The following is a 20,081-nucleotide window of genomic DNA, read 5'->3' on the forward strand; positions in this document are numbered from 1 at the left end:
GCTAGTAAAGACACAAAGAATAGAAACAGGCACAAATGAGTTTAAGGTCAGCAGCTTAGGTCTTAGGGACTGATTTTTGTAATTTTTTTTTTTTTAACCTCAACAGTATAAAGGAGTAAGATGAAATGTGGAAAGGAAAAATACCATGGCTCTGAGAATCCAGACAGCAGACTGATCCATGTTTCAGAAAGCAGACAATATTAATAATGGGAAAAGTGTGTTGTGTGTGAAGAAGGGATGGATGATGAAGCCTCACAACATTTCTCACTCATATTCTTCCTAAAGTCTAGCTCCTTTTGATAGGCCTATGAGATTGAAGTTGCTACTACTGTAGAGGAAAAAAAATAACATGGAACAGTCCTTCAAAGCTTAAATTTTTGGTTTGCCACCTTGTTTTGTCTCCCTTCTAGAGTCTACAGCAGGAATTGTCTTAATTACCTTAATAGCATACAATATGTTAACGAGTTGATACATTAAAAATGTAAATCCATCTCTTTTAACACCCACACTTGATGCATCTGCTCACCTGGGGAATATGAGTAATGTAAGAAAGTTACTGCCAGTCAAGGAATGCTTAATAGCTCACGTAGTTGAAATTTGGCATGCTATTTTCATTTCAGTAGGCAAGATGGAAACACAATCAGAGACAAACCCTGTCCCAAAAAATCCACAAAAGGAGTCAAGTGACAGCAGTGGTAAAGCATATTATCTGAATTATGAAAGATCTCTCTCAGGCATGGCAGGAGAAGCAGCTTGTAGTAATGTCAGAGTTGTGCCCGATACCTGTGATCCTGCTGCAGCTCAGTTCAGTACCAGGGCTAAATTTCTTTTGGGAATGTGAGGCATCAGAACACTGTGGAGCACTGCTGGGCACATCTCACCCCATCTCAGCTGCATGGGCAAGGGCTATGTTGTGCTGACAAAGAAGGTATTCTCTCGTGCCATAGAGCTGGAGCAAAGAGCCATTCAGGAAGGGATGGAGAAGAGACTGTGCAGAAGGCATAACTAACTGCAAAGGGACTGTGGCTGGTGGAGGAGGCCACACCAGGAGGCACCACAACCTACTGGTCCCAACCTTCTACTCTGAAGTGACTTGGTATAATGTGGACTGGGTCTACATGACCAGAAGCAGGGAGAAGAAATGTCTTTAAGTTCATTTGTTTGTTTTTTTCCTTAGTTCAGGAATCAAGATTAAAATTCAATATTAATTGGTGATAAATTCAACTGGTTGACATTCCTTGATAGAAAACTGTTTTGTTGCCCTTGACACCTGTACAGTCTTTGCTTCCCCAGCTTGTATGGTTATTGGGGTACACAGAGCAAAAATAGGAACTTAAATGTGGCAAAGCTGAACTGGACTGCTGTTCAGTCCTTCTTGGCTAAGGTCTTGCTGCTTAAAACAGCTGATAATAAAAAATGCAGTGGTCTGTAGCTAGGCCTGTAATGAAGCAATCTCCTCCAAGGGAAAGTTTCTTAAACACCCACACTAAGGAATGCAGTGTCATCTTATTATGGGAATAATATTGCAGGCAAGTGTAACGGCCTGAAGCAAGAGTGATCTATATTATTGATCCCTAATGCACAGCTTTCACTCCGAAGACATGTAAAGCAATAGGCTGTAATAGCCTGCTCTCAGCCTCCAGAGAGCAGGGAGAAGTCATTGTCAGGATTTATCTTTGGGAAGCAAAGAACTCATAAGCAGCCCTGAGGGGGGAAAGGCAATCATACAAAGCCGATTGGTTACCTGATAATAAAAGAAGTGACGTTCCCAAATGTGCCAAATAATAGCCCGTTTTGTTCTAACAATATTATTCACTGGGGATTATGTGAAGTTTGTCCTCATTAAGGTCAGAGAATGGCCTATTTTTGTATGTCTGAAGGCAGGGAAGGTGGTTTGGAGCCTGGTGGCAGCCTGAAGAAGGAAAATATGACACACGGAGGGCTGAGTTCAGCTCATAGCCACCTGTGTCTGCAATAAGGAGAGCAAGAAAGCGAGCTGGAGGCTGCAAATTTGAAACGTGCCGTGTTTTGACATGTTTTTTACAGGCCATCTCTATGGTCCCTCTCTGAACCACAGCTGTCAGCTATGCCAGAGAGCAGAGCTTGAGGGGCACATGATAACCATCAACCTTGCTGTTATGATGCTCCCTTCAACTTCCTAGAGGGAAGCTAGTGCTCACTCTTCTCTGTAGAAATACAGCATTGAGGCATCAGGTGTGCTATGCTAGCTCTGGCTTTTAGATCCTGACATTTTCTTTTCTATGCAGGTCATTGAACTTCTCCTTCATGTAAATCTTTTTTGTAAAGATGGCTATGTAAATAATTATTTAAACTTCTATTTGTTTAAGAGATTTAAAATTTACATCATTGACAAACTACAATAGTAGGAGGTGAACCAAGCTGAGCATCCCCAAATTCCAACAAAAGGCACCAGTGAGACAAACATTTACAGAAATTGATGTTTAAGTATCACAGAATCACAGAATGGTTAATATAATAATGCAGCATGAGCTATGTGCATGTAAGTACAGCACACAGTGGTTTGTACCACAGAGATTAAAAAGTACACTACGTAACTGAGAATATGGATTAGGAGATACTTTTTCATGCTTGAAAATGATCCTCTCAATGATGGATGTAGCAAAGCTTTCCCATAGGCCTCTGTAAATGGCATAAACATTTTTCATTGTTTTTGAATTTGAGGATGTAGTTAAGCCATTTTCACTTGAGACTTGAGCAAGTCCTTAGCAGACACTCAAGGAGTGTTTGGTGATCACAGACCCAGAAGTTTACGTGTTAAGTTCAGGTCTAATTCTGAAGCTTCTACTTAAGTAAATTGTGCTGTTGGGCTTTTTGGAGGATGATAATAGGAGTAACATCTCATTGTATGATAGTCAGTAATGTATTGCCTTTAGTTTTGTCAGTGTCCATGCCAATTGCAGGAAACAGTTCTCCACACATCAAGTAAAGCTGTTAAGTCAGATCACATCTGCTTTTATTTTTTTCCCCTCTTGTTACAGAAAGTTCTTATTTTCACTGGGGAGAATGGCACACTTGTCACTTGCACCAACAGAAAATAGTAATGATTTGATATGGTTCTTCTTTTTGTTCCCTTTTTTATCAACAGGGGAGGCTGGAGAAAAGGGGGAGAAAGGTGCTCCAGGTCGTCCAGGCAGAGTTGGGCCTCCAGGAGAAAAAGGTAACTTTGTTAAAGAAGGTGCTTTGAAAGTAATTTCTGACCAAAGGCTGCCTTTTCTTGTGAGACATTGATGATAGGGACCCTCTTTCCCTATGCTGAATGACCCAGTCATCCTTAGGCAATTTTGCGTACCATTGTTTTGTTTTAACCCCACTTAGCAGCTCAGCCCCACACAGCTGTTTGCTCACTTCCACTGGCGGGATGGGTGAGAGAATTGGGGGTAAAAGTGAGAAAACTCATGGATTGAGGTAAAGACAATTTAATGGATAATGCAAAAGCCACACACACAAGCAAAGCAAACCAAGGAATTCATTCACCACTTCCCATGGGCAGGCAGGTTTGCAGCCATCCCCAGGAAAGCAGGGCTCTGTCACATGTACTGTGAAGAAAACTAACTCCATCCCAGCCAAAACCAACACAACTGTATACACTCATTTGTAGACTATTCTTTTCTGGTAAAAAGGATTCATTTTGAGAGAAAAAGAAATGACTGATTTTCAGAAAAGGTCATAATAATGTCATCTTCATAATTTGCCTTCTACAAATGAAAACCTTATATTAGATCAGAGGGAAAAATCACGAAGCTCAATTTTCTTATTTTCTTTTGTTTCTAAATGTGAACACTCACAATATCTTAATTAAAACCATTTAGGGAAGACAGTAAGCCAAAGCAGGCAGAGATGGCCATGAGTGATTCCACATTTTTTGGATCACAGTTCACTAATATTTATGGAATGATGATGGTAATGCTGTTCTCATTGTAGTTCAGAAATATTTGGAGCTCCTGGGAGGAATGATACTCAACAGTACTCAGCTATACAGCTAAAAGGAACATGGCATTTCTGTCTTGCAGGGAATTCTGTCTTTTCACATTTATTTTTCTCCTGAAGCAAGGAGGAAATTTGCCTTCATAAGTTTTTCTGGGAGATGCATTCTGAAAAAATCACACTAGGAGCAGTCAAAACCTTTTATTTCTATGTTGAAATTAAACATTTGACATTTCTGTCATCAGGACACTGGAGTTGGTTAGTTTTTACAACTAAAGCTCCATGCATTCAAGGTTCCCAATATGCAGAGCATAACCTTTGCCTCGTGTTCCCTGCCTGTCCTTCCTAAAGAGCCAATATCCATCCACTTCAAAACTCCTGTGGTTCTGGCTGTCCCATCATACCTGGGTGACTGATGTCATTAAATGGACTCAGGCTCAGACTGTGATCATTTTTGTACAAGTGTTTGAGATGGGCACCTGCTTTCTTGTGGGGAGTTTGAGAGCCTCTCCCATTGCACCATCCTGCATGTTTGTCTAGTTTGACATCTTGTCAAATCAATTTAAAAATATATTTGATCATCTGAGAAATGGAAATACTCTTTTTCAATCATGATATTCTATGTTATAATGTTTCTTTTATATATTTTTTACTGCAAAATTTCATTTATTTGGAAAATCATTCTTATGAGGAATGCTTGATTAATGATAATAATATTTTTTCAGTTTTCTATACCTCCAAAAGTCCAAAATTCTGATGAGACTGAAAGAAGAAACACTGAAGTGAAAATTCAGTGCAAGAAAATGTACTTGAAACATAAAAGAGATGAAAGAAAATTGAATATTATTGCATACTGTATTAATATTTTTCCAGCCACTACTTTCAGGTGAAACACAGGAGAAATTTCATACTACTTCTGTAGTAACATAAATCTCACGCTTCCTTTGCGTATCCAGATTTGACTTGACACGTGTTTTGGTAGGTTAATGGTTGGACTTGATGATCTTAAAGGTCTTTTCCAACCTAAACGATTCTGTGTACATTCTTGGAATATTTGCTAAACAGCTTTATTTTATATTTATTTTATATTTATATATATTTATGTAAATATATTTTTATATATTTAATTTATATTTATTTTTCATGATATTTTCAGATTTTGGTAGTTCAGGAACTGATAAGCATTAAAACTTTCTGGTGCTTACCTGAAATAAATCTGACTCTGAGTGTCTTGATGTTTCAGGGTGACATCAGACATCCTGGTGTCTTTGGACACTGATTAAGGTTAAATTCCACTTACTTTCCTCATTGCTTTTAATTAATTGTATAGGTCAATTATGATGCATAGCATGTCAGCAGAATATAAATCTGTGCTGGCCTTATGTAAAGCATAGAGCACTGGATCAAGTACAATGTCTGATTCAATAGTAGCGTGTATTGCAGTGTAAGCTTTGGAATGACAAGTTCATAAATTTAACTTTCCCCACTTCTGCAGGTTATTTAACATGATGCAATTTGTGAGGCCATAACTTCCATGGATACAAATTCCACACAGATATTTTGGACAGGCTGGAGAGTTGGAAGGGGAGAAATCTAATGAAATTCAACAAGGGCAAGTGCAGAGTCTTGCGTCTGGGAAAGAATAACCCCAGGTACTAGTACAAATTGGGGAACGAACTGTTAGAGAGCAGTGTAGGGGAAAAGGACCTGGGAGTCCTGGTAGGCAGCAGGATGAGCATGAGCCAGCAATGTGCCCTCATGGCCAAGAAGGCTGATGGCATCCTGGGGCGTATTACAAAGGGTGTGGGCAGTAGGTTGAGAGAGATTCTCCTCCTCCTCTACTCTGCCCTCATGAGACTGCATCTAGAACATTGTGTCCAGTTCTGGGCCCCTCAGTCCAAGAAGGACAGGGAGCTGCTGGAGAGAGTTCAGCACAGGGCCACAAAGTTAAGGGAGTGGAGGTTTATGATGAAAGGCTGAGGTAGCTGGGACTCTTTAGCTTGGAGAAGAGGAGACTGAGAGATAACATCATTGATGGTTACAAATATGTAAAGGGTGGTTGTCAGGAGGATGGAGCCAGGCTGTTCTCAATGATGTCCAAGGGGCAACAGATACAAGCTAGAACATAGGAGGTTCTGAAGAAACATAAGGAAAAACCTCTTCACTATGAGGGTGAGGGAGCACTGGAACAGATGGGTTGTGGAGTCTCCTTCTCTGTATACATTCAAAACTCACCTGGATGAGTTCCTGTGTGACTTAATCTAGGAGGTCCTGCCCTGGTAAGGGGGTTGGGCTAGACGATCTTTCGAGATCCCTTCCAACTCTTAGGATTCCGTGCTTTCAATGGCAATAGAATACTGTGAATATTCCCAGAGTTACATGGATTCTGGTTATGATGATAGCAATAAGGAGTTGAGGGTGAATTTACTGTTGGAATACATAACCAAAGGAACAGCAGATTAAACGTGTTCTTAAAGACATTTTCATTTTCTTAGCACGGTAACCATTTGAAAATATTTTATTATTTGAATTTCTGCCTTTAATACGTGTTACTTGATTATAATGGTATGTGCAGCCGACTCACACACTGCTCTTAGATGTGGAACTCATCTGTCGATACCTTTGCGGTGTCAGCACAGTGATTTTTGCTTTTGTCAGCTTTCCCAGGCAATTCTTGGACACATTTTGGGAGTTAACAGAGTGAGCAGTTAGGAAGTGATTATCCTGGCTTGAAGAGTAAGACAATTTAATGTCATGGAGTGTACCATTCTCAGCCACCTGGTTCCAACTGCCAGGGAACAGTCCCAGGCATTTAGTTTACTAGTACAGGCATAGCCTCTTAAGTAGGAGAGAAGACTCATTAATTTGACTGGATAGGAGCCAGAGTGCTCAGTCATTTGTATAATCAAATTCTAAAGAGAGGTAATAATATCTTAATTTATATTTTAGTATTACTGATTGCTCATTAATATGTAATCAATCAATCCTTTACGTTTCTGAGTCAACTTCTACATTAATTTATTGCTCACTAAGGAGCGCTGCAGGCAGGATTCCATATAAAAGTCCTGACATTGACAGTTGTGGATTCACAAAGTGAGTATCTGGTTCAAAACTGTCTTTCAGTTCCTCCTGAACTCAATACGATTTTCAGAAAATCCGTTCTAAACTGAGTGGACAAAAAGATGGCAGATGGGTTTTAGTTTAAATAAATATATTGCCTGGGGACATTAGGGATGCATAATTTAATCTGTACTTACATGATGCCAAAACACATAACTGTCACTTAAGAACTGCTCTGAAGTAATTAGCAGCGGCCCCAGAGCCAACAATATACTTCCCACCATCAGAAAAGACACCAAGAATAAAACAGGAAGTTTATTTTTGCTGCTGATTTTGTTCTATATAAAAGCCTGACATGCACTGTCTAAAAGTTGAGTGTGGTTATGGCCTCAGTTCCTCAAAAAGGACATGAGATGTTAGAGAGGGGCACCAGAAATGTAAAGATGGAGGAGGTGCCTCATAAGAAGAAACCGGACAAGTTGAGACTCTTGTGTCTGTACAGAGTAGTCTGAGGAGGTTATGATTGAAGTTACAGAATCAACAGGTCACATCATACTTGAACTAGGAGGCACTGAAGGTGCTGGGAGACTGATTCAGCAACTCCATCTGCTATGGACTGCAGGTAGTGGCTGGGGTTGTGTGATCTCCCTGTATCTCATCTTCTGCTGCCACTGTGCCAGTCACAGACTTGGGCTAGAGGGACCACTGGTCTGAACAAGCTTTATATTATGTTGTTAACATAATTCTGGCAAAGTATGAGTTTCATAAGGGCAGCTATTTGTGCTTGTGTGGATCTGAATATCAATTCCCCTGTTCAGGAACGGACCATGCTATTCCCATTTCCCTGGTTTTGAGTTTTCTGCTGCCTTTGTAGATTGGATTTTTTCTTTCTGTCTTTAGTTTCCTTGTAAATTTTTCCAGTCTGTTTGATTTCTAGTCAGTATGGATTTATACCTGCCTAACATGAGTGGGATGCATCACTGCTGAGAACCCTTTGTTTCATCATTACCTACCAGGGGATCTTGGATAAGTAGCTTAGACTGAAAATGTGATTTTCAGGTTGCTAATGCTGGGTGAATTTAATTTGCCCCAACTACATAAAATACCACCTGGGATTATCCACTGTTTGTTCACATAAGGTATAACTGTGTTGTAACCACTGTTCTCTAGCCAGTCACCAACCCTCAGTGGTGTGGATAATTCAGATTATTCAGTGTAAAGCAGCACTATAGTCTATTGGTGTATTCAGAATTTTCAGGTTTCCAGCTGCCAATATTTTTAAAAATTTAACTGTCTTGAATATAAATTACTACTATACCATAACATCATTATATCTTTGGAAAATGTTTTTCACATTTCAGTCAGAGTAAATGTTTGCATTTGGAATACTCACTGCTGCAAGATTAAGAAGGTACACTGAAGGAAAGACATTGTAATCTTGGTCTCTATCTTACATTCTTTTTCTAAGTATCCTCTGCAGATTGCTGTCAAAGATGGCCTTATATTGAGGAGACCTTTGCTCTGGCTTGGTACACTTCTTCTGTCCTTGTTAGGTAGGTGTCCTTGATATCCGCTATGTCAAATCATGAAGAATTTCTATCTCATTTCTCTTCACATCCTTATGTTTGAGAAGTAAATGATTCAATTAGATTTGCCTGTGACATGATGAAATCATACTTCTGCTGGATATTTTTTTGACAACTTTCCTTTTTGAAGTGGTTTCATATATTCTTATCTATTCCAAGAAATTTACCATGCTGTATGAAGATCTCCATTTACAGTGTTGCACAGAGCCAAAGCCCTCGTTTTATCACTGGTTTTGCAGCTCATCGTTTGTCTCTGGTATCTTATATCTTCTCTTGTTCATGGGCCTGAAAAGGATGTCAAGAAGATCACTTAAGGGTTTCTTTCTCTTCAGTTTCTTCCAAAATCCTTTAAGTTTTCTGTAGTTGGTTCCAGTGTATACCACCTTCATCTGAGAGAGGACAGATAACTTGCTTTGTATTCTCCATTCAAACTTTTTGTTACATTTTCTACTTTTGGTCTATGGGGACTTAATTTCTTTCGTTGCCCTCATTTCTTTCCAGCTCTCACTTCCTGATTTCATTAAGACTCTTTAGACTGCATTTTTGGCAATCATAAGGCCACTAAAAAGGACTTCACAAAAGGTATTAAAACTTTTTAAACCCTCAAGGCAGATGAGTCTCTCTTGAAACCTTGTGATTTATTCTGCAGAAGAAGCAGACTAAGCAAGCCCCTGGAGTAGAAGCAGGGGTTAGTCACTGTAGGGGAAAACCAAATCCAAACAGTTCTTTTAATGAGCACAGGAGACAACGTCTGTCTTCATTGTTCAAGATAACACACTTTTACTTCTGAGCAGATCACATACTTTTTACTGGCGATCACTGAGAAGTTGTTCATTTTCTGAGCAGTATTTATGAGAAAGAAAGTGAAGTGATTTTATACATTATATTTTATTTATACATTAGGTATATGTGTTTATTTAATTTCAGGTGTAGCAACCTGAAAATAGAAAGCATTCAAACATCTGCAAATCTGTTGTAGTAATCACAATTTATAAATATCCAAAGAAATAAAGATTACTTTCAGAGCAACGTGATAAACTCACTACAAGCTGATACATTAGAGATATATAGGAAATACGTTCTCATTATACTATCCATGTTGGATACATATCCAGTGGTAGCATCAGTACTTTTATAACCTGCACAACCCAATGGATTGAATTTTTAAGGCAAGCCATGAATCTGTTCTGAAAATTAAGCTATATTCAAGAAAGTAGATCTTCAGCTGGCTGAGCAGATTACTTCTGTTCTTCCAGTAGTAAGAATGTGTAGCATAACAAAAAAATAGTTTTGGTTTCTGGTACATTTTCCTAATTGTGTCCATGGGGGATCTCATTAATATTTGCAAATATATAAGTGGTGGATGTCAGGAGGTTGAGGCATCCCTTTTTTCTGTTGTATCTAGTGATAGGACTAGGGGTAATGGAAAGAAGCTGGAACACAGAAAGTTCCCTTTGAATATAAGAAGAAACTATTTCACTGTTCAGGTGAGGGAGCCTTGGCACAGGCTGCTGAGGGAGGGTATGTCTGGAGATCTTCAAACCCCGCCTGGACACGTTCCTGACCTGATCTAGGTGGACCTGCTTTGACAGGGAGTTTGGACTAGACGATCTCTAAAGGTCCCTTCCAACCCCTAACAATCTGTGATTCTATGTTGATTAGTGATTGAATTTGATCCTTGTTGGAAACAAGGGAAAGTTAATGATTTTAGGACTTGCCAATAATTAGTTAGACCAACAAGCCATACACAATTGGTTTTTGTCAGCTCAGAGGAAATTATTTCTTCCTGACTCATGCCATCAAGTGATAGTTGCTTTATGGTATAATACAGAGGACATCTGTAGCCTAGTGATCATCAATTTATGTTTTGAAACTTGTTAATGATTACACTTTTAAGTTAAAGGTAATGATGAAATGGGTCACAAAATTATCCATCTTTTAAAAATATATAGAGGAAATGTGTGACTGTCTGTTCAGTTCCTGTAACAACAGAGGGCTACTGATCTTCATTTGTCATAGATCCAGAACTGAGGCTGAGCTGTGGCAATTGACACAGGTTCAGTTACTGGATCGCTGTGGTAGTTTTCCCTTCTAACTTGTCTCATTGATTCCTTGCTTTTGTGTAGCCAAACAGTGCATAACAGATGTTGCTTTTAGCAAAGAAACAATCTTCAACAATCATTGAAAAAACTTCATCAGTATTTCCTAAAGCAGTCGTGGCTTTCTGCAGGATGGGAGCCTCAAAAAGCATTTGACTTTTCATCCTTGTGGTCCCTCCATAACCTCTCTCCATTAATACACACCATTAAGATATTTTTTTTCCATGATATTTGTGAAATGCCATCCAGATAAAAAATATATAACATACATAACAGGCACGTTTTATCTGCTTTTTTTTGAGATCTGGAGAAGCCCAGATCAATTACTTCACTACTTGGACTGTGGCACACATTTTATTAGTAACAGTACTTCTGCTTGATTTGTGAAGATGGTAATGGCAAAGAAACTGCTGGTTCTAGTGCAAATTCTGTTTCCCCTGAAGCCATTCTAATATTCACTTTACATCATACAGGAAAGTGCAACTCACAGAAAAGAGGTCAAAGCCAGACAAAGTGATTTTAGATTTCTGGATATGCCTCATGAACACAGATAGGTGACAGTGGTTGGTTCATGCAGATTTGTTGACATTTTCAACTGACCTTAAGAAGCGGATAGTTGCCTTTTATTTATAAAAACACAGCTGAGGAAAATGATGTTGAGCAGCTCCTTTCCTATAACTGCACTATAATGTATTCTGTAGAACTGTCTTTAAAATGTAACATTCAGGGTTGCTTGTTTGAGTCAGACTTTGTATGAACATGTGCACGTGTCTGTGTATAAATGTTTATATGCCTATGTAAGTTTTCCATTAATTTTCATTTTTCATTGGTATAGTCTTCAAATACGAGAGCAAAAAATGAAGATGTGACTACTTCCACAATGCTTATATTATATAAATATGTCATTAAGCCCAAATTCTGCCCTCAGTTACAATGGAACTACCGTATTAGATGAAACTGTCAGTTGTGCTTGGATATTTTAGGTCTTCTCAACTCCACGATAGTTTTAACCCACTGATCCATGTTTACCTGAAATCTCTGCTCATTTTCATCATAATTCTGCCATGATCATCTGAGGGAAGTTTGCAAAAGCCTTTCCAGTGGCCCTCAGCCAAGATCCATGTTCATTTATACCTGCAGGCCTTGTTCATGTTAATTGCTTTGCAAGGATTAGATCACTGTTTAGGTTGTTTTGCGTAAGTCCTTCACAAGGAGTGAGCTGGACCTCTGGTGTTCAATGAATAGTGGGATTATAGCATGTTTTGCTCATTGTAAAAAATTGATGTTGCAAGTGCTACCTTGTGTCTTTCACCTTTCTGTTACATCTAGGTGAAATAGGGGACAAAGGACAGAAAGGCAGCATGGGACGGCATGGAAAAATTGGTCCTATTGGCTCAAAAGGTATGCTTAGTTCAACTGTTGCTCTGTTTGTGTGAAAAATCTGTGATCATTTGTGATTTAGAAAATGCTGGGTGTTTGAAAATGGTTAACAAGTGTCAGGGTTTACCATAATAGGGAGTTTCTGACATCACAGCCAAATGACTGAGATCTTTCAGCCAGCTACCTTTCGCTCTGACAGTAGTATATATAGCCTTAAAGCAGGGTGAGAAACCTGGTTTAAGGCTAAATAAAGAACTTTGTGCACCACGACAGAAGAAGAGAAGCAGATGGGAAGATGCATTGTATTTTGGCAGACATTTAAGAGCCAGAAGAATTGAATTCTACTACTCGACTTCCCATGTGACTTTGGTTAAATAACTTGGAACAGTGTACCATATCCAGCCATTTTCCTTCTACAGTGTCTGAACTTACTGATTCCGTGAAGTTCACAAATTAAAAAATGTGAATATCAGTACATATTCTTTGTGTTCAAGTTTCATAACTTTGGCTGGCCTTTGCTGTGAAACAACTAGGACAGAAAAGTCTTCAGTTTTGCTTGGGCATATTCCTGCTTTCCACATTTGAACATTACTAGAGAAAAAGTAAACCAGGGCTAAGTGAACTGGTGACTACAAAGACGGTCTTAAATTTATATTGTTTTTCATGTCTTTAGGTGAAAAAGGAGATAATGGTGACATAGGACCACCAGGTCCTAATGGTGACCCAGGTAATTCATGACACGTTGTGTATGTGTAGGGTTTTACAAGATGCATGCGGCGTCACCCAAAACATGTCTGGGGGAAATAATGAAAAAATAAACATTTGTATGGGCACTATAATATTGCACTGTAATGTTTTCAAATGACTTAAAATTGTTGAAACTGCAGCTGTAGTTGCTGGACTTGTAGTGTATTTGTCAAAACAATGTCTCAGAGCTCCTCAGAGGTGTGATCGCCCCAGAAGACTAAAAGGAACAACTGTCCGTATCATTCATCACCAGTGCAAAGGAGCATATCCCACTCTGGCTTCCAGACAACACAAGAGAGCAGGTTGGAAGTTCCTGCCCCTCCATGGTTTATTGTTATAGGAGCAGGAGATTACTAGGAATACAGGTCTTCCAGAGAAAAAGGTGAAAGCCTGGCATGAGAAGTGTAAGCCTTACCAAAATGATGGGTTCAGTTTTTACCTATTTTGTCTCCTCCTGGCACAGTGCACTAGAGGCGGGCCAGTTAATTTTCTTATGAGAACATAGTTTGTCACTAATTCTTGAGCCAGAATACTGTATATCTAGTCATCATGCACAGTTTTGCAGTGTAAGTACCCTGTGCTGAGACTCACTTAAGATACTTAATCTGAGTAATTGGGTAGTCAAATGCAGATTTGAATAATTACACACAGAACTGGAAGCTGTAATTGATGCTCGTTTTGAGATTTGAGCTCAAAGATGTAACAATTATCTTTTTAGTAGTCTCATTCAGATTATCTTTGTCAAACCAATATCAATTTGGGTTAATAGATGATTTTCTATTGTCTTATTTTATTGGAAGAAGTCATGTAAATGCTGTACTTTCAAAGGTACAGAACTACATTTTACAGGTAATTATGTACATTACATGGTTGGAACATTAGCCTTTTGGATCTGCTGCGTGATGTTCCTCATGAGGAACAGATGCACCGTGCACGTTTTTTGCTGTGGAAAAAGGGCACTTTGGAGAAGACTAAAGAGAATAATTTCACTCAAAAATGGGATGTTTTAACAAATGGTTTTTAAAAAGAAGGATTTTTTTTTTTGCAGGGAACATCTGTCTGTGTTTAGGTTAGCACTAATTGTGCAGGGATGAAGTTTCATGGGAAGTGAACCGAGCCCAGCCATCCATGAGAACCATATGATATACGCTGATGCAGGGTAGTGAAGGCTAGAGGTTTCTGACCATTACTTGTGAGACATCTGTCTCCAGGGCTGCCAGGCTGCACCTTTTCCTAGAATTGTTCAGATAATTATTAAAAATGGATAGCTTTTTTTTTTATTTTGGTGTATCTGGTTCATCTCACAGGCATCCCCTGTGAGTGCAGCCAGCTAAGGAAGGCTATTGGTGAGATGGACATCCAAGTGGCCCAGTTGACAACGGAGCTAAAATTCATAAAAAATGGTAGGTTCATGTTATGTAAATATTTTCCTTTGTTGTTGCCTCATTTTATCGGTGTAATTGCTCTTAGAGAGCGTCACCGTCCCACATTTGATTTGTGAAGCTATTTTGGGGTGTACAGTAACTTGGTTTATAGAAATGCGAGTGCTCACTTTTCAGCACTGCCCTCCCCCGCAGCTGTTGCTGGTGTGCGTGAGACGGATAATAAGATATATCTGCTGGTGAAGGAAGAGAAAAGATACAAGGAAGCCCAGCTCTACTGCCATGGAAGAGGAGGGACGCTGAGCATGCCCAAGGATGAGATGGCCAACAATCTGATTGCCTCGTACATCAACCAAGCTGGGCTCACCAGAGTTTTCATTGGGATTAATGACCTAGAGAAAGAGGGAAATTTTGTCTATTCTGACCGGTCGCCCATGCAGACCTTCAACAAATGGCGCAGTGGGGAGCCCAACAACGCTTACGATGAGGAGGACTGTGTGGAGATGGTGGCATCTGGCGGTTGGAATGATGTTGCATGCCATATTACCATGTATTTTGTGTGTGAATTTGACAAAGAAAACGTCTAAGCTTGTCTAAGAAAAAAAATTAAGCCAATTGTACAAGTTCCACCATGTTTATAGCATACAAGTGATATTTTGCAAGTATATGGCATTGGGATGTGTTGTACAGCTGTAAATACGATTTAGGTATTTCAAATATCAATATATACCCTTCAGAAGGGAAGAGCAGTGGTAAGACAAGGCTTGTTGTTTTTTTTTTTTGGTAGGAAAAGATATGTATTTAGATAAAAATGTGATTTGACCCTAAATTCTGCCCTCACAACAGTTAACAAATGTGATTGCATGACTGTAAGGGAGGGCAGAATTTGGCGTCTAGTTGTTAGAATGATTATTTCTGAAGAAGTAAATTCCCAATATTCTTTTATCTTAGCAAAATTTGTAGTTATAAATGTTAATTGCTTGTAGTGCTACAGGGAATTTTCAGAAGCAAGGCAAATATTTTGTATGCACCAGTTAATAAGTACAAATAATACTGTATTTTTTTTGGTATGAAAATATAAAAACTTTATTTCAAAAACAGGCAGAGCAAACTGACAAATCAAGAGTCTTACCAATTTTATAGTGTTCCTTCTTAAACTGTCCACAGATGTATGACAAGGAGGTGCTTAAGTAAACTGAGTTTTAGTGCTGAGGAGGGACAAAGTTGTTACAATTTAGGTACTGAAAAAGGGATCCCAGCCAGATGGATGTTTTGAGGTTGCTGAAGATAAAAGTAAGATTTTGGTTTTCTGCATTCTTTAGTTGTGAATGATTCAATGCATCAACTTTTTCATGCCCCAAGTAATTTCTTAAAGTAAATGTGTTTCACATTTGTACAAGATGATCTTATGTTTTGTTACAAAACAAACAAAATTGCAAACCTCCACTGCTTTTTCTCCAGTCTCATCCTGGGACGTGTCCTCAAAGGATGATGTAAATTAATAAACCTTGTTTGAAACTGTACTGATTTCAAATTTTAGAAACCTGTCTTTCAAATTTTAGAAGCCTCAAGTGGATGTAGCATAGGAGCAGAATTTCAAAGCCCGTGCTGGGAAGACCCCACTTGGTTCATATTGCACTGGCCTCAAATAAAAGAGCCAAAGCTCCTACTTGTGTTCCAGATTTCACAGACACCTAATTGTTCTTTTTCCAGTTTGATTATCTAGTTTGGGAGCAATACAGGAATTAGAACAAAGAAAAAGCCAAGGACAGAGCCCAAGAAGGAGCAGAGTCATCCCGGGTCCCCACCGTCCCCATGAACAGGCAGTGTCAGGCTCCCAACAGCCAGATGGGAATGGTGTGGAAGGAGACTAATGGGAGCAGTGTCCTGAGAGATATAAACCACCTTGATCAGAGGGGAAATGTATTCATAAACTTCATAAACAGTCAACGAATCTCATGAAAATGGTTTACCTAGTGGTTCCTCCTGGTTGTAAACCAGCTTATGTTTACTCAGATTGTAAAGATGACTCCCTGAAAAGCAACCAACATTTCAAAAAATTTCCTCATTATGTATATAGCAGTAACAAGTGATTTTGCACAAATGTGATGGAAAATGTGTATTTAAAAGAGATAACATAATTTCACAAAGGAAACGATGAATTTCTTTAGATCTTCCTAGGAGCCAGTTACATGGCATCTTGCTGTTAGGCATAGAAAGGTGGCTGCAAGATCCCCGACTGTGTTTTTTCAGGAATACCTTGCACAGTGTTTTCAGACTGTTTTTAAGAAGAAATGATCTTTTGTGCAACACAGTAATCAAAATATGTATCTGATCATTATGGGAGATTGGTTTACTAGGTATCCACAGTGGATATGGCATGAGGTCTCAGAGATTTCCCTACAGTAAGGCAAGACCAACTCATATCAACTCTACAGTGCTATGGTATATCAGCAATCAATGACCATACAATTCTGTTAAAGTCTGACAATATTTGATATGATGCTATCATTGTATATCTAAGAAAAGAAACTATTCTGTTTACTATATTTACTCTGTGAATTTGAATCCATTATATATATATATATATATATGTTTGCTTTTAATTTTGAAGATCAGTTGCGAATTCCTATAGTATTTGAGTATCAGCCTATCTCCTGAGCAATCACTCTAAGAAATTAATGGTCCTTTGAATGCTTTAATAGCTTTCTAATAAAGGTAGGTATGATTCCTATATGTTAGGCATTCTTCCAGCTCTGCATTGAAATCGATTGAATAATATGAATATGGTTCTACACTAATATTCAAAGACTCTCTATAGAATTTGCAGGGAGCTAATAATTCCCGTGGAGCAATTTATTTGTGTAGAATAGTGCCTTTTGAATATCATGATTGTTTCCTGCCTGGTATAGAAATCCTCAGAAACCATTTAACTCTCCACCACACTTTTGTTGAATCATTGTATCTGTATTAAAAAAGTCCGAACTCGAGTTACAGGTATCTGGAGCTCCCTCATTATGTACGTACTGAAGTTGCTGTTTATTTTTCATCCACGTTTTGAAAGTCTCTGTTGTAATGTTTGATTGCCTCAGAAAAAGGAAAAGACGCCTTTTGAGGAGGTGAAAAGCTTTTTCAGATGCCAAATGATCGTATTTTAGTTGGAAGTCATACCACGTTATAAAGATTGCCTTGATGTGTAGAGTATTTAAGCAGTCTCAATTTCTATTAAAATTTAAGTTTAAAAATAAAGGCGATAGAAAATCCCAGTTTTTTCCCCCAGTCTTCGTGTTCTTTAAGATTTTTGCAGCTCTTGATATACCAGATAGACGGGAAATAAGTTGTATTGTCACAGCCCTGTACACTGGCTGCAACAGTACTTATTTCACCATTTGGGCAAAGGGAACAAGGCTAGTGTGTAAGGTCTCTAGCTGTCCTGCAAGGACCAAAAACCACACATCTGATATTTACCTCTGCGATTAGATAGGCACGAAATGGTAGAGGATTTTGAAACGAATGAGCCCTTCATAATTTCTTTCACCTTCCAATTGCTGACTCCCATAGGTGGACCCCTGCTGGAAAAAGAAATCAATGTTGCATGTAGCACTCAGCCTGCATGAAGGCTGCTGCTGTGCATGGTAAGATTTCCATTACTTTCAGTGAAATTTGGAACTGTTGTTTTAGGAAAAACCAAATCAAACAATGTTAGTTTTATTTGGGATATTTTCCTTGTTCATTAAACCCTGCATTGTTAACATCATTGCTCATTTTGTGGGGCTCTACGGAAATTTCTGGAACATGTCTAGCTGGCAAGCACATGCTGAGATTTCCCAGACTGTTCTTATATGCTTTACTTTTGATACATGATTTCTCCTCATAAATATTTCCTTATGGTTCTTCATTTATTTTATTCTCAATTTAGGGACACATTGTGCATTTTAAAAAAGGCAACAGTAACAGGCGGATTTCTTATATAGTCACTTGTTCATGCTCTTGAATGACTTCACATAAAATAAGTATTTCACTCAATTATATTCTGCACTTTTAGCTGCTAAGGCAGTAATGTTGTATTACTGGTGTCATGGCAGGATGTGCATCTTCCTTCTAGGATATGACTTGGAAAAGGTAAAGCATTTAGCGGGCTGAGTCCAAGGGGGGCTCCATTGCTGGTGAAAGCCTGGCATTGCTGTGAATGGCCTGGAGAAGCACTGGACGACATCTGACCCGGCCTGATCACCACCCAGATTTGTCATTCCATGTCCTTGGTACTCTTGGCTCCTTGGTGGAAGGTGCTGCTCCCACCAGCCTTGTTATTGTTCTCTAATGCTGGTTTACCATCCCTCATGGACCAGCTGGTCCTCACTGCGCCGTAACAGTTGACAAGATTATCTCTGGACATATGGTTTTGTGACAGGTTGTATGTCAGCAGCAGAACTTCTCCCTGCCTATGAATTTTAAACTGTCCTATGTCACAGAGAAGAACTGTAAAAATTAATATTTATATGTGGGATATAGAATAGCCTTATTCATATAAGTGGAGTGCTTTATTTTGCATAAGCTCAGGAAATGCCAGTTCAAATATGCATTACAAAACAGCAGCTGGTTATACTTTTTTTATGGCTACAGTTTTTGATGAAAAGTGAAATAAGATGAAATTAAAACAAATTTCATTATAAATTATGAAGAAGGTTCAGAATGAACAAAGAAGTTTTGAAGAAGACATTTTAAAAGATGGTGTTTTTTGCAATTTTTCTGAATTTCATTTCTGAGTAATGAAACTTCATTTTGACCCATAGAGGGATTTGATTTTCATAGAATCATAGAATTATTTAGTTTTGAAAAGACCTTTAAGATCATTGAGTCCACCCATTAAAGTAGCATTGCCACATCCACCACTAAACCATGTCACTCAGCACCTCGTCTACATGACTTTTAAATACCTCCAGGGATGATGACTTCAGCTGGGAATCCTGTTCCAGCGCTTGACAACCTTTTCAGGTGATATATTTTTCCTAATTTCCACTGGTGCCACTTGAGACCATGTCATTTCATTCTTTCACTTGTTACTTGGGAGAAGAGACTGACCTCCACCTCACTACAACTTTGTTTCAGGTAGCTGTAAAGAGAAATCATGTCAGCTGCCTCTTCTCCAGGCTAAACAACTCCATTTCCCCCAACCCCTCCTCATTAGGCTTGTGCTCCGGACCAGCTTTGTTGCTGTTCTTTGCAATTTTTATATGTTCTAACAATTTTTATATTAGTGCGTTTTACACTATGTCAGTAACAATGTGTGTATAAGAGTTGAAATATTTTACTTCATGCTTTAATTTCCAGTGGGAGCAACTTATCTTTTTGAGAGTGCTATTGTTTTCCATACTGAAAGAGTTTGACACTTGATTCGGTTTCTTTTGGGACTGGTTTGACGCTGTAAACGCTCTGAATACAAAGCAATAGGTAGTTAAAAAAACATTAAGTAAAAGATATTCTTACTGATTATGAAAGGGATTCATTTAAATATTATGTCACAAACTCGCTGTTTATGCACTATTACAAGTGTCCAATCATTAGATAGAATAAAACAAATAAAAGCATTTTAAAATCATGAATTAAAATAAAAAAATGTCAAAGTAACCAAATTTCCAGTAAAGTGGAAATTAAAGATTTCCCCTAGGTCTATATCCAGATATAGTTTTTATGGAAACCTCAGTGAGTTGTGATGCTGGTGGGTGAATCAAACCCTAGAGTAGAAAAGCACTGGTTATATACACAGCTCTACTGCTTGCACTTTCCGAACTGCTTCCCCTTAGCCTTTATTTTCAATCATTCTACTAGCTTACTTCTCTCTGTATATGTGAGCATAAGTT

General features: G+C 38.6%; 1 protein-coding gene across 2 annotated transcripts in view; it reads left to right on the plus strand.

Annotated features, from left to right (window-relative positions):
• Positions 1-17,469, plus strand: part of COLEC11 (collectin subfamily member 11) — a 38,273-nt gene extending 20,804 nt beyond the window's left edge. For both annotated transcript variants that reach the window (XM_010197128.2, XM_061989760.1), the window contains 5 exons: positions 3,128-3,199; positions 12,041-12,112; positions 12,765-12,818; positions 14,146-14,241; positions 14,416-17,469. In XM_010197128.2, coding sequence (XP_010195430.1) covers positions 3,128-3,199; positions 12,041-12,112; positions 12,765-12,818; positions 14,146-14,241; positions 14,416-14,807 — 686 coding nt within the window. In that variant the 3' untranslated portion in view covers positions 14,808-17,469. The remainder of the gene's footprint in view (positions 1-3,127; positions 3,200-12,040; positions 12,113-12,764; positions 12,819-14,145; positions 14,242-14,415) is intronic.
• Positions 17,470-20,081: the final 2,612 nt, after the last annotated feature.

This window comes from Colius striatus, chromosome 2, assembly GCF_028858725.1.
Source record: "Colius striatus isolate bColStr4 chromosome 2, bColStr4.1.hap1, whole genome shotgun sequence".
NCBI lineage: Eukaryota > Metazoa > Chordata > Aves > Coliiformes > Coliidae > Colius > Colius striatus.